Source organism: Diceros bicornis, chromosome 13 (genome assembly GCF_020826845.1).
Source record: "Diceros bicornis minor isolate mBicDic1 chromosome 13, mDicBic1.mat.cur, whole genome shotgun sequence".
In the NCBI taxonomy this organism is placed as follows: domain Eukaryota; kingdom Metazoa; phylum Chordata; class Mammalia; order Perissodactyla; family Rhinocerotidae; genus Diceros; species Diceros bicornis.
The window spans coordinates 50,149,913-50,165,344 of record NC_080752.1 but is presented as its reverse complement, the minus strand read 5'-3'; the positions used below and the strand labels follow the sequence as shown (position 1 = coordinate 50,165,344).

The 15,432-nt window shown below is 47.9% G+C and overlaps 1 protein-coding gene across 4 annotated transcripts in view; it reads right to left on the bottom strand.

Moving 5' to 3' along the window:
- The window catches only part of AGO1 (argonaute RISC component 1), a 35,574-nt gene extending 20,998 nt beyond the window's left edge, over positions 1-14,576 (bottom strand). For 3 of the 4 annotated variants that reach the window (XM_058553663.1, XM_058553665.1, XM_058553667.1), the window contains exons 1-8: positions 14,397-14,576; positions 9,191-9,374; positions 5,819-5,939; positions 5,190-5,371; positions 4,654-4,790; positions 4,296-4,430; positions 4,058-4,145; positions 3,249-3,396 (exon numbers count right to left, since the gene is read on the bottom strand). In XM_058553663.1, the coding sequence (XP_058409646.1) occupies positions 3,249-3,396; positions 4,058-4,145; positions 4,296-4,430; positions 4,654-4,790; positions 5,190-5,371; positions 5,819-5,939; positions 9,191-9,374; positions 14,397-14,421 (1,020 nt within the window). In that variant the 5' untranslated portion in view covers positions 14,422-14,576. The remainder of the gene's footprint in view (positions 1-3,248; positions 3,397-4,057; positions 4,146-4,295; positions 4,431-4,653; positions 4,791-5,189; positions 5,372-5,818; positions 5,940-9,190; positions 9,375-14,396) is intronic. The other variant, XM_058553664.1, reaches the window with a different exon arrangement.
- Between the last annotated feature and the right edge of the window lie 856 nt (positions 14,577-15,432).

Below are 15,432 nucleotides of genomic sequence, written 5' to 3'. Positions count from 1 at the left end.
TACAGTTCCGGAACACGGTAAACACTCAACAAATTGTAGCATAAATTATTATTTACCAAAGGACCCAGTATAGAGCTCTTCTGAATACTAAAAAACTCAATATACACAAACTGGACTCCTAACATAGTAGGCAGCTCTCCAGCGGTGACAGGCAGTAAGCTGCTCCATCCTGCAATCCACCAGAACTAGAGATGGCTCTTAACTCTTGAGCGCTAGCCTACAGGTGATCACTGAACTGGACTACAGAAATCACTGTCTCTCTTGGCTGACTGTGTCCTCTGTTGGTGTGAGGAACATCCTGCCATGTGGTTCCTCTATTTTGGGCCCAACAGAACACAATGGAGATCAGAAAAGACTTTCTGGTGATATACAGGACTTCCATTCCCCAACATACTATAGTCAGTATGCCACGAACAAGAAGCCTTTTGGCAGAGCAGAGAGCGAGTAGATTTGGAAGACTTGACTTTGAAGCCCAGCTTTGCCATTTCTGGGTGATGTTATCTTGGGCAGATCTCTTAACTACTCTGAGACTCTGCTTCTTCAATTTCAGTCACAGTAAAAAATACTAGCTGTCTCATGAAGTTGTAGTGAGTATTTAGACAAAATGAAATGTATAACTTGCTCCCATAGGTCCAACACTCTGTACGTACTGGTTCTCTTCCTAATTTCCAGAGTTCATGCTGAACAATGGTAGGGAAAACCAGGACAAGGTCACCTGCCCTTGAAGTCCATATCCCAAAGAAGATACAAATTAGTGAATTCACTTAATGAAAATCCAGAATTGCTAAAATTTGTGAGGTTGCTCTCTTGAAGGCACCTTAAAGTTGCAGCACACTCTACAGATGATTTCAGCTACAGAATCAACACCAGGAAAAAGACTAAAGCAGGATGTGGAGAAATTGGAACCCTTGTGCATTGCTGGTAGGAATGTAAAATGGTACAGCTGCTGTGGAAAACAGTATGGTGATTCCCCAAAAAATTAAACACAGAATTACCATATGGTCCAGTAATTCCAGTTCTGGGTATGTACTAAAAAAAAGTGAAAGCAGGGACTAGAACAAATATTTGTACACCTGTATTCATAGAAGCATTACTCATAACAGCTAAAAGGTGGAAGCAACCCAAATGTCCGTCAATGAATGAATGGATAAACAAAATGTGGTATATACACACAACAGAATATTATTCAGCCTTAAAAAGGAAGGATATGCTGACATATTCTACAATATAAATGAACGTTGAAGATATTAAGCTAAGTGAAACAGGCCAGTTAAAAAAGGCCACATATTATATAATTTCATTTATATGAAATGTCCAGAATAGATAAATCCATAGAGACAGAAGCACATTAATGGTTACTAGGGTCTGGTGGCAGAGTAGGGGGGAAGAAGGAATGGTAAGTGACTGCTAATGGACATGGGCTTTCTTCTGTGGGTGATGAAAACGTTTTAGAATCAGATGGTGGTGATGGTTGCACAACTCTTTGAATATACTAAAACCCACAGAATTGTACATTTTAAGAGAGTGAATTTTATGGTATGTGAATTACATCTCGATAAAGCTATTCTAAAAAAAAATAAAATAAAATCCCACCTGGCTATAACAGCCTACATAATTTGACCCTGCACCTCTCTCCAAAATCATCTCCTGCTATTTTGCCCCTCATACACTACAGGCCAGCCACTATGGCCTTCTGTCTATCTCTCAAAAAGATCCAAGCTCCCTGCTGCTTGAAAGCCTTTGTACTTGCTATTTACTTCCTACCTAGAAGGCTCTTCCCTCAAGTTGCTACAAGGTTGGTTCTATCTCATAATTTGGGACTCAGCCCAAACGTCTCCTAAAAGAGAACTTCCCTGAGCACAATAACTAGAGCTCTCCAACTCCCTCAACCCTTTCTATCCCCTTAACCTGTTTTATTATTCATAGAGCACTTACCACCATCTGAAACTATCTTTATTTATCAATTTATTGTCTATCTCCCCCTTCTAGAATGTAAGCTCCGTGACAGCAGGGACCTTTTGTCTGTCTTGTTAATCTCTACATTCCCAGCACCTAAAAGAGTAGTATATGACACAATAGGAGCTCAATAAATATTTGTTAAATAAACAAACGACAGTAAAAATCAAATAGAAGTCATTATATAAATTATTCACCTTGGCAATTACTGTTTAAACAGAAGTAATGTTAATTTACTAACAAATCTCAGCTTGCAGTAGATATTACCTAAAGCCTATTTACTTAGCTGAGACTGTCCCTAAAGACTTCTGTTCACACCTGAGAGAACACATTGCCTTCATCCCACTTTCTGTGCATCAGCAGCTACTAAGTTCCGTCAGAATTCTTCAGCCTAATTCCCTCTGGTTAGTTCTGAAATTCCGGAAGCTTACAGAAGGCTTGAGCTTTGGTCCCAGCTATCTGACTCCTGCTGCTAAAACACAGTAAGACGGTCTACGCTAGTGCTTCTCCAACTTTAGTGTTCATATGAATCCTCTTTGGATTCTGTTAAAAGACAGATTCTAATTCAGTAGGTCTAGGTGGAACCTGAGATTCTGCATTTCAAACAAGCTCCTATGGCTATGTTGTTGGTCTACTGACCACACTTTGAGTAGCACTAGACTAGACAATGAAACAGTCAGAAGCAGTTTCTCATTAGACATTTTGGGTAATGTATACCAAACCAAATGCAGCTCAATGGTTCTGCATTTGTATTCGATGACTTAAATAGCATTAGTATTCCTTCTTTAATTGCAGGATATCAAAGGTCTGCTGAAGCATAAAAATATGATATATCTTGGGGCTAAAACTTTTTCAAAGAAAACACATTGATTATTGGGGAAATAGGGAATTCACGTTATAGATAACATTCATCTCCATTTTCTGTAAAATAAAGTACACTTGTATCTCTAGGTCATTTAGGATCGCCAGCTCCAGATAGGGAAAGAGAAATTAAGAGGACATGAGTATGGGTATCTGAAGTCTCTGTTCTAAACAAACTAATGACTTATCAAACAGTAAATACAGCTTTCACCTCTGCCTGGCAGTCCTGAAAGAACATGAAAGCAGGATGGGGGATAAGGAAAAAACTTAGTAGGTAAGAATGAGGCCTACATTTCACATAATGACCTCATACCTCTCAGAATGTCAATTCAAAATGAGGATGAGACTACGAATGGAAGAACAGACCTCTGATGGTCAGTGTGCAGATACAATGCTTGTTCCCCATCCCGGCTATTACTAGGCAGCCTCACCTCCAGGGGCAGGTAGGTATGCTTTTGTTCCTGGCCAACTTGCAGGCAGGGCAGGTGGGGATACTTGAGCTGTAGGTTATATTTCTGCTTGAAATACTGTGCCACTGTGCACTCCACAGTCTGTCCACTCTCCAGCTGCAAGGGAAACCTGTTTGGGGGAAGAGAAAGAGGTGTCAAAGCCCAGCATTCAACCTCATCTCTCTAGACCCACAATCATGGGAAGCCCAGACTTGGCTTCATCCCTATCCAGCCTCTTTGAGCACTGCCACTCTTGGGAAAGCAGGAAATACAGGGCTCCGAGAGTGAAGCCAAAGATTCGTGAGGCAAGTTCCACAACAGTCAGGACCATAGCTGACTCATCTCTATTTCTAGTGTTGAGCATAAAGCCTTACACACAGTAGGCATTCATAGTCCAGTACAGTCTGAGGTCAAGAAGGCAGATGGAATCAGTGACAACTTCCCCAAGGTCTAGACCAGGAGCCCGGCTTTCTTTTTCAGGAGAAAGAATAAGTTGAGAGGGATTCTAACATCTACAGAACCAAGACAGGAGTCAAAGGAAGATGCCTGCTCTATAGCAAAGGCCCAAGGAAGAAAGGTAGAGACTAAGAAGGTAAAAATGGTAGGGAGAATATCAATGGATCTAGGAAAGTTGAGGGAGGGATGCCAAATTCCCACAGCTTGTCTTTGAAAATAGGGCTCATCCTCAGGGCCAGTGTTGGGGGGAGGTTGAGAGTAGGGGGTAAAGGGAGTATGTTGAAATATCAGCCCTCTTTCACCAGTGGTATGTCTCAGCAGCTCTGTTAACTTACGTCTGATGGCTGGCAGGGCGGCGGGTAACATTACACACGCGGTATTTCCTCTTCATCTGTCCACAGTGGGTCACTTCCACCTTCAGGCCTGGGATACACACACTGCTTGTCAGGGTTGGAAAAGGTTGCTCATGTGCCCAGGCTTGGCCTCTTCCCTGAATATGTCCCAAGGGGATTTCCTTTTAGGACTAAAGAGAAAGTAGTGCTGTTTCCCTTCCCCGCCTGGTTGGGTCCTCACCCTTGATCTCCTTGGTGAAGCGCACACGCTGAGAGTCCGTGAGGGGTTTGGGCTGCTCATCTATGTTCCTGATGTCCAGCACCTCACACATGAACTCGATCACCGGCTGCGCCTTGTAGAAGGCAGTGGCTGAGACTGTGGGGACAGGGTAGGTAAAGCTCAGCTCAGGTTCTGTCTTCCAGAATAAATGGAGGCACTGCTCCTTACACCCTCTTCCTTATAGGGTAATGGGATGGGGGAGGGGTCCCAGGGCTATAAGGATTAGACTAGGAATGTGGTTAAGAGCTGGGAGGGATGAGGCTGGGAATGTGGTCACTGGACTCAGGGTGCCCCTGGCTCCATAGCTCTCCCCACTCACCATCAATGTTGAGCATCATCTTCCACATGGCAGGGCGCACAGACTGGTGAAAGCCGAACCAGACCTCGCGCCCACCCCCCAGCGGGTGGTAGTAGCCCTCAGGCGGTGAGAAGAAGGAGCGGCCCACGGGGGTGTACCTGGCAGGGACAGGCAGAGAACTGGTCCCTCGGGCACAGGCCCCCACCCTGTGAGGCATCCTGGGCACGGAGGAGCCCTGGCCTGGAAGGCAGGACACCAGGGCTTTAATTCCAGCTCTGATCCTTTACTAGTTGTGTGACTGACCTTGTGCAAGTCTCTACCCTTTCGCTGCCCTGCAGGGACAGATGGGGTGACGTCCAAAGATATCTAAAAGGGACAGCGCCAAGGCTTTCAACTATCTAAATGTATATGCACACTTGCCTGGCATATGGTAGGGCTTCAAAGAATTTTTTATTTGAAAAGCACATGGTGGAACCTTACTACATGCTCATACCCCTCCTCCCCCACACAGCAGTTCTGCCACCACTAGTAGCCCAGATACTAACTACACCCAGTACCTCATGGACGCCAGGTGCCTCATGGCCACATCCAGGGCTTGTACAGACTCCAGGGGAACAGGGATCTGGCCACTGACCAGGGCCTCATGCAGCATGCGCCAGCTCACAATGGCTAGCCACTTGATGGAGACCTTGAAGATTCGATCCTTCCCTTCCCCAGGGATTGTCACCTCAAAGTCAACCTTCAGGAGAGAGAAAGGAGTGAAGGACTACCAATGCTTTTCCACAGTCCAACATTCTTTGCCCTGCCCCAACTGTCCCTCCTCTCCCACACAGATTTGCCAAGAATCTGCTCCTTAAGTTGACAGGGGCTTATAATGAAGCCTTCAGAGAAAATCCAGCCCCTTAGTCTCCAGCCACCTTGGTTCAGTGCTTCTGTCTCTCTCAACCACACCTAGGAGGAAATCCTTTAGGTCTATTTTAAGTCTAATCTCAGTCTGTTTGGGACAGGGACAGACATACAATAGGCTGAATAAACATCAGCACCTACCCATCCCTCACCCTAAAACACACTTTCCCAGCACAAAAGATGAAAGGGATCTCTGAACTGCCAGACTCTAAGCAGGCTTACATGAGTTCTGTCCCAACCCAGACCCCTGACACAGGTCTAGCCTGACTCCCAGCCTTACCCGTTCGTTGCCAATGGGCAGTGCTGTGACAGTGTAAATGTTCTTCTTTCCATCATACACGGGCTTGCGATCACCAAAGATCTGAGGCTTGAAATGCTGGACCATGTATTCCACCACTTCCCTGTGGGGGATAGGAGTGGCCTGTCGAAGCTGAGAGACTACCACTTCAAGCTTTTGGAAGTAACTCAAAGTCCAGGCAATGTCCCACCTACTACATTCTGTCCTAGCAGCTACTCTAATCTCATCTGCTCTATGGTAGTGCTTCTCAAACTTCAACATTCATATGAATCACTTGGAGATCTCATTAAAATGCAGATTCTGATTCAGTCAGACTAGAACAAAGCCTGAAATTCTACATTTCCAACACGCTCCCAGGTGATGCTTCTGGTCCTCAGATCACCAAGGCTCTAAAGAACATGAAACAGTGGGTATGAGTGCCTTCTGAGCAGAGGGGGAAGCTGAGGGGAGAAGGGCTTAATCCCAAGGTCTATCCAGAATCAGAAACAGAATCCAGGCTGCTCCAATCCCCAAGGTGATAAGCAAAAAAAAGGCAGATGGGGAGGAGATCTGAATTGGAATAGGAATAAACTGTGGAAGAAGAACCTCACCTCTTCCATCTCTCTTCATGAAGCCCTTAGTCCCACCACCCCATTTTCTCTCCATCTTTTTTTTTTTTTTTTGGTGAAGAAGATTGGCCCTGAGCTAAAAGCTGTGCCAATCTTCCTCTATTTCATATGTGGGATGCTGCCACAGCAGGGCTTGATGAGCGGTGTGTAGGTCCACACCTAGGATCCAAACCCCTGAACCTTGGGCCATCAAAGCGGAGTGTGCGAACTTAACCACTACACCAGCAGGCCGGCCCCTATCATCTCTTTCTTTTTTTAATTTTATTTATTTATTTTTTCCCCCAAAGCCCCAGTAGATAGTTGTATGCCATAGCTGCACATCCTTCCAGTCACTGTACGTGGGACGCAGCCTCAGCATGGCCATAGAAGCGGCGTGTCGGTGCGCACCCAGGATCTGAACCCGAGCCGCCAGCAGCGGAGTGCGCGCACTTAACCGCTAAGCCATGGGGCCGGCCCCTATCATCTCTTTCTTGATTTCACTTCCTGTCCTCTGCCACTTAGATCTCAGAGTGTCCATTTATCCTTCAAAATTCCAGCCCATCCAACCATCTGACCTCTTCACTTTTTAAACCAAAGCTCTTGAATACTACTAGATAAAAAGACTCAAAATGTACACTGGAAGCAACTGTAAACACATGGTTTCAATCCCAATTAGGTTTCAGTGCTGCTTAGCAATCTTTTCAATGTCCCTGATCCCTTTCATCCCTCATAGCCTGTGTCAACCTTCTCAACTACCCTCTAACTCCAGAACCTATTCCTACTTCTATAATGTTATTTATTTATTTATTTTCCCCCAAAGCCCCAGTAGATAGTTGCATGTCATAGCTGCACATCCTTCTAGTTGCTGTATGTGGGACGCGGCCTCAGCATGGCCGGAGAAGCGATGCATCGGTGCGTGCCTGGGATCCAAACCCGGGCCACCAGCAGCGGAGCACACGCACTTAACCGCTAAGCCATGGGGCCGGCCCCCTACTTCTTATCAAAAATCAACTCTAATAACTCTGAAAAGAGTAAAGCAGAGTAGGCAACACCACCCAAGTTCACAAACATATTTGTATACACACATCTCTTTTCTTCTTTCTTTCTTCTCAAACTTGAAATGTCCTTTCCATATATAATTTTTAAACATATGAAAACACGTTTAACTTCACTCATTAGAGAAACACAATTTAAAATCAGACCAAGAGGGCCAGCCTGGCGGCGTCCTGGTTAAGTTCGCGCGCTCTGCTTCGGCTGCCTGGGGTTCGCAGGTTTGGATCCCAGGTGCAGACCGACGCACCACTTATTAAGCCATGCTGTGGCGGCGTCCCACATAAAGTAGAGAAAGATGGGCATGGATGTTAGCCCAGGGCCAATCTTCCTCAGCAAAAAGAGGAGGACTGGCATTGGATGTTAGCTCAGGGCTAATCTTCCTCACCAAAGAAAAAAAAATTAGACCAAGATATAATTTACTATTTATCAGAATGCCAAAGATCAAAAAATCCAATATATTGGATTGGTGCAGATATGGGGAAGAGAGACTCTCACACTTGGCTGACGGGAGTATAAAGTGGTACAACTTACCTTAAAAAAATATGGCAATATCTCAAAATTTTTAAATGTATTATGCCAGCAATGCCACTCCTAGGAATTTATCCTACAGATACACTCATATTTGAGTGCAAAAATGTATCTATATTTAATAATATTCAACACAGTTTCATTTTTGTAGCAAAAGTTTAGACTCAACCTAAATGTTCCTCAATAGATTTACTAAATAAGCTATACTATATTCATTTGATGGAATATCTACGGAGTTATGCAAAAGACTGAGGCAAGTAAGTATGTACTTGATATGTATTATTTTCCAAAATATATTCTTCAGTGGAAAAAAGCAAGGTGCAGAATAAGGTATATAGGATTCTATATTCTGTGTGTTTTAAGAATGTTCTATACACAGATACGCTTGCATATGCATAGAAAAATATCTGGAAGCATACTCAAGAACAGTAACAATGAATGCCTCTGGGGAAAGGGACTATGGGACTGTAGATCAAGGTAATAAGAGACATTTTTCCTGCTACTCTTTTTGTAATATTTTAATTTTTTTACATTGTACATATATAGTTTTCAAATAATAAATTAATTTTAAAAAGAAATATTGCTTCTTCTAAGGCTAATCCCTCCAGCTGTGTATCCTGTAATGTCCTCCTGCCTTTGCAAGGACATCCCATTCATTCCTCTCCTCTCTGTCCTGTATCTTTAACCTCTCCTTCTCCACTACCTCCTTCTCCTCAGTTTTTAAATACATCCATGTCTCATTCTTAAAAACTTTTCATTCATTCATTTCAACAAATATTGAAATATACTAGGCACTGTACTTGACCCCGATAATCCTCTCTAGCCAACACATTCCCTCTTTCCCTGCACTTCACTGTCAAGCTATCTGGAAAAAAAGTATCTGCTCTCACTATCCCTACCACATTACCTTCCACTTACTCCGTAACTCACTGTAGTCAGATTACTAGCCCAACTACTCTACTGAAACTGCCCTGGCAAAAGGCACCAATTATCTCCTAATAACCAAATCCAATGATATTTTCCAACATTTACCTTAACTGGAATATCCTCCCCAAAAACCTTCTTGAATCTGGTGATACCATCTTCTACTAGTTTTCCTTTTACCTCTCTGGATCCTCCTTCAGGGTTCTGAGACTCAGGAAAGTGAAGACTCCTGGACTTGGTGGCTTAGATATGCACCACTTACCGGTTGACTCTGCGGGGACACTTATCCGGCTTGATATCCACCTCGTAGTGGTAGACGTCAATCTTAGGGATGTCCACCTCAAAGTAATTGGCCAGGAGCTTGATTGGTTTCCCCACAGTGCCAATGCCAGGCCGGCGAGGTGCCTGGAACACCTGCTGCAGGGGGGGCAGGTAGGCGCCCGCAGCTAAAAGACAAAGAGGCTGGTGAGGGTCCAGTCTGGCAATCTCCTTACTACTCTGATCAGAGAAGGCACAAGGCCTTCCAGAACAGGAGCAGGAGAGTGTAGGGGAAGCCTCTTTCCTGCCTACCCAACCTAACCGAGGGCTTCCACTGGCTCAGGCAACCAGGCTCATTTTTTTTTTCTCTCTCTCCAGTTAGGAAAATTCCCCTTGTTATCTATCTTAAATCCATCAAGTGACTATGTAATAAGTTCCTATTACATGTTAAGTAGAGGGGCTAACTCTGGCTCCCAGTAACAAAACTCTTTCTTCCTTCTACTAGATTAAGACAGCTGCCTCCACCAGGTATCTAGCAGACCAAGAATGCCCTATTCTCCGCCAGCCAGACGCTCACTTCAATCATCACCATCCTGAACATAAAATAGCATCATCCTAATGCTCCTCTGCAATGTAGGTAGGAAGAAGATCCAAAGAAGGCCAGGTGGGGGGAGACGGTGGGGGGACGGGGAATGTTTGGGAAAGGATTAAGGCAACTGAATGGCTGAGGCTAGAGAGACAAAAAAGGGAAAAAAGCTAAAGGGACAGAGTTTGGAGACTAACGAAAGGAGAGAGGCTGAAGTAGAGAGCTGGTGAAGAGCCCGGAGCCGGAGGCTACAGCAGAAAAAGGCTTAAATTGGGAAGGAGGAAAGACTGGAGTTAGGGACTGGGGCAGGGCAGGTTAGTGTTAGGAGCTTGGGAAAGAAGGCTGCGATTGGGGAGACAATAAAGAAAAAGTTCAAAAGAAGAAAAACCTAGGGAATGAAGACAGGCTGAATACGGGAGACTGAGGCAGGAGTGGGCTAAAATAGGGACTTGGGAAGGAGAGGTAGCCATTAGCATGCTGGAGGAGGAAGAGATACTGGCTCTGGGAAGGAGAACACAAGATTCTCTCCAGGGCCCACAGCTCCTTCCACACAGAGGGCCCAGATGGTAGCAGAAAGGATCAATTTCAAGACAGAGGGGGCCCTTGGGAAAGGGCTAGGGCAGGGCCTGCTCCCACTACTTTCTCCTCTCTTGCCACCAGCCTGATTGCTGCCCCTAGTTTTATTTTTCTAGCTTGAAGGGAAAGAGAGGAAAAAGGGAAACTGCCTAAGAGAAGCCTTTGTCCACAGCTACTATTGTCCTTGCCAGTAGAGGACCGGCCCAGGTGGGAGGAGAGAGGGATAAACCAGCACAGAACCTCCCATCACCAGAGCTCTGCTTTCACCGTCTGCCAGGCTGGGGGGATGGGGCATATCCTCAACTAGGGGGGTCAGGAAGAGGTCAGAACCATTCAAGGGAGGGGCACGCTTCCCAGAGCTAAGCTGCTGTGTCTCCTAACCACCTGTCAAACCCAGCCCCACTGGGCAGACAGGGAAATGGAGGCCCAGCCTGGGGGAAAAAGCCTTCAGGACTAAGCTACATGGGGAACTAAAAGCCGAACTACTAGCACCTGGCAGCCTACTCCAGAAAGAGCTAGACAAAAACTGCACACAAGCCATAGACAGACACACACACATAGTGGGACACATTCCTATCATACACATCCAAACATACACTTAGACCTAGACAGTGTATCTTTATACACATACCCCTCACCACCCTAGATTGATGTTCTTCAAAGGCAGGCACTGTTATCTGCCTTGGTCACTGCTGAATCTCCAATGCCCAGCATACAGGAGGTGTTCAATATACAGATATTAAAACAGATCCACAGACACACCACAAAGAACACACAAGCATACACAGCACACAAACACACGAAGACCTGCAAACTGCTCAGGAACAAGTATAAACCCTGCAGCACAGGACAAACATGCACCCTGGTGGATTTTGCTGGTAAGAGACACCCTTCCCCTCCCCAAGTTCTTGCATTCCATTCACCTCCTTAGTCTCCCAGGCTGAATAATCATTTGGAGCCTTGGGAGAAAGACATCCCCTAGAGCTGGGGGCTGGGTAGAAATGACGGGGGATGGGACCGACACTCTAGCCTCAAAGCCTTCTCTTCCCCAGAAACAGGACTACACACCAGACTTAGCCTTAGGCACCCTCCACTCCAAGAAGGCTTTGGGAAAACAGAAGAACCCCCACCCTCCCCTTCATCCCCAAACTAAGGAAGGTAGGAGGAAGGGAGAACCTCTCTACCACCCCATCCCCCTGCAAGTCTTAGAGCTGTACAAAGTCCCCCTTTACTCCACCCTGCCCCCAGCTTTTAGTCTGAGAAAGGGAGACACTTCCCTTCAGACCCAGACAGGGACAGACGGCCACTTTGTGATGCAGATGAGGGCCCCAGCACAGAGGACAAAGCTTGGGCCTTGGGGGAAAGGGGCGGGGCCCTTCCATCCAGACAAAAGCAAGGAGGGAGGGGCCATGACAAGGACACTCCCCCTCCCCCATCCCCTACCAGCCCTGAGAAGGAAAAGTAAGAGCTGAATGGCCTGGCTCAGGGATTCCTTCCCTGCAGTTCTGAGGCCCACATGCCTCCCAAGGAGCCAGGCTGCCTATTCAAAAGACAAACTCAAGGCTGGGTTAGCTGTCCAGTAAGCAAAGACTAAGGCCAATCTCTCCAAAAAGAATTTGTCCACATATGAGTATACACAAATTATTCAATATCAACGTATGTGCTTAACCATTTACGTTCACATTCCCGTTTACGTTCACACTAGAATGTGATTCAATTCCATTAATAAACACGTACCTTGAGTCAGGGCCTAAACACTCGCTGGTTCCAGAAATAATCAGACACTACCTCTACCCTCCGGCAGCTCCGAGTCCAGTATATGTGCTTGGAACACACCTGAGCACAGAAGGAACACCCCACCCAGTGAAGCCAGCAACAATACCTTAGTTTTGTATATTTCGTCCTCCAACTTCCAAGAGAACAGTCTCAGCCTAGGAAGGAGGCAGTTATGGGGTTCCTCCATTCACAGCTTCCAGAATGAATTTCAGTTACGCCCCTTGATGAGGCAAAGCCTGTCCCACTGGGCTACAGTCAAACTCCAGATACCAGGCTCTAGTCCCTTCCCTAGAAGCTTATTTCTTGCAGCAAACAAAAAAGTCAATTTTTCCATCACTCCAGAGCCCATTAGGAATTCATCAGAATAAAATCATTAGCAGTCTGGTACGGGTACCAGCTCCCAGCAATCCATCTGGACCTCTGTGACCTAATGCTACACTAGTCCACAGGTTGTTGCAAATACTCTCCAGCCCAGAAACCCAGGAGAGTTCCTGGAATGGAGAGAGGGGCCTCAGGGAAGAAGGGAGTAGTTTTCTGAAGTCAGTTGCTCCCTGCACTCCACCTTAAGACTTACACAGCCTTTACAAGGTTGTTTTCGTTTTGGGGAAAGTAGTCACTAAGTACTTATAGATCACTGAATGGATGACTTGATGAGTTGGTAGGAGCTATTTCCTTAAGGGGCTTAGATCTGGTATAAAAAACAAAGATCCTTCTACCAGAAATGAAATTCATGTCCCAAATGAAATGAAATGAAATTCATGTCCCAAATGGAAATCCTATTCCCACCCCCAGACCAAACGGAAGAAGGTGGTGAGACAAGACCTAAAGAATTCCCAGGTCCAGACTGCTCCTCCCATCAAAGGGTAAGAGACCTGACACAAGAGGTGCCACCACCCACAGCCCATCCTGGGCACTCCGGTCTTCTTGGGGCAGCCCTGCCTCAGTTTCTCCTCTGTTCTTATCTCTTTTTCTCCTGATTGCCTGTGAATAAGAATCTAAGGCTATTACCTGGGACTCACCAGAGTGAAGGCTAAAAACTACCCCCTACCCCAAACAATTTATTTGTGACAAAAGGCTAGTTTGGCGACCTTGGGTCTAACGACATAGCCCTGACAGTTTCTGGGGAATAGAGAGAGGAAAAAGAAAAGATACCGAAGAAGGGGATAGAAGCCAAAAAAATTAAAGTATAGAAAGAGATTAGGCTGTCACTTCAGGAGACATTTCAATGGAAAGGTCATTATCCTTGGATTAAAAGATTCCATCTCTACTCAGTACTATTGGAGCAGAAACGTGTAAACCAGGCAGACAACCCCTTCCAGGTAAACCTGGTCCTGGCCTTGGTCCCTCAGTAATCAACATCTTTTCTAAGGCCTATCTTCAGGGAGGAACCGCCCCCAAGAACATTGCCTCGGTCCCAGTCTTTCCTCATCCCAGCGGCAGAATAAGGCGCTTTGGCAGTTTCCCTCAACCCATTCTTGGCAAATTGTGACCGAGGGTTTTCAGGGCCAAGTGTAAGAGTCCCCAAGATGGGGAAGGGGGCCATTTCCATTTACGCTCTGCCAGCATAACCTTAGAGAATGCACCCCATCAGCGCGCTCCTTTTTCCAAGCCAAACCGGGCGGTGTGGGGGTTGGGGGGGATTCGGGCAGCCACGCCCCCACGACATCGGGCAGCCCCTTCCAGCTGCCACCTCCGCGCATGCTCGGGCGCCTCCGCTCCAGCTCCCCAGACTCACGGGGGGGAATCCCGGGGCTGGATCCCCACCCACCGCCCCCTGACCCTCGCCCCCGCGTCAGGCCTGGCTGGGGCGGAGCTCAGAGACCAGCTCTAGCGCCTTCTCCCAAGAGACACTACTAGCCCAGCCCAGCCCGGCTGAGCCCCCGCCCCCAGCATGCAGCAACTCTGGGCCCATTTGTGTCGACCCCCTCCTCTCCTGGACACCTGGAGCCCGCCCCCTGCCACCTGCCGGGCCTTTCCCTAGGCCTCCTGAGATCTCCGGGAATCCTTATGTGCGTTCAGGCCCTTCTCCCAGATTACTTCCCACCTCCAGGAGTGCATATATGATCCTTTGATAAACGGCCCCCGTCTCAAGGCTCCCTTCACAAGGTTTCCCCCGGAACTGCACACAGCCCCCTTCAAACTGGGCCCCCCTTCCTATAAGAGCCCCTCTCCTCACTTAGGAAACCTTCCCTCACTAGGAAATCTTGCTTTTCACGCGGGAGCCCCCTGGTCCTTGGAGCACGCACCGTCTCCCACTCCCGAGAACCCTTACCTGCTCCCGAGGGTCCCGCTTCCATCCCATATACCCGTGCGGAGGTCAGGCGGCCCGGAGACTGTGGAATCCAGCGTGAGGGGCCTAGGTACCCCGCACTCTAGTTGCTCGGGCTCCCGGGCCGGGCTCGGCTCCCCCCCCAAGCCCGGCCGCTCGCGCTGCCGCCCCCGCAGCCTCCGTTGCCGCCGCCGCCGCCGCCGCCGCGGAGCCTGCAGCAGCTCCCCCTGCCAGCGCCCGGCCAGCTGCCAGTGCGCAGGCGCGACCGCCAGGCCCAGGGGGCGGACGGGAACGAGTCAAGCGGGGCGCTCCGACGGCAACAAAGGCCAATGGAGAGGGGCGGGGGCACCGGGGACCCGAGGCAGCGGCCCCTGGCGGTCATCTGTCGCCATGCAGCCCGGCGGGAGGGCTCCGACAGAGGTGCCGCGGAACCGCGCAGTGGCCTAAGTGGAGTGGAGTGGGGCGGGGCGGGGCGGGGGGACACCCCCCGCAGCAGCCTCCGGCCCTGTCTTTTCCCCAAACAGGTCCCTCCAAGCTTACACACAGCCTCCTCACTTCGCACAGAGCCACGCGCACATTACAGGAACCCCACCTCATTCCCAGGCCCCCTGACACACTCCGAACACCCCATCACCCAGGGGCCCTGCCTCCCACCTCTCCTCCCAATCACCCTCATCCTTCAAGCCTTGGCTGCAAAGCGACTGCCTCCGCGAAGCCTTTCTCCGTCCCTGTCACTGAACTCACTGACGCCACCCTCTCTTCCAGGCCCGAGTGCTGGGCGCTGAGAACACCGATATGAAAGAGACCCTGCCTACCCTGAAAGATGTCACGGTCTCAACTTAAGTGCTGCTACAGACCACTATCTGTGGGACCTGGGAAGCACCTGCCTCCACTTTCTCATCTACAGCCCACGCCTGAACTCAGTCAATCTGCTTCTGCCCTCACCACGTCACTTAAAATACTTTTTGTGTCGAAATTCAAAGGATAATTTTCAGTTCTTATTTCTCTGCATCATCTGACACTGCCTCTCCTTCCTTTT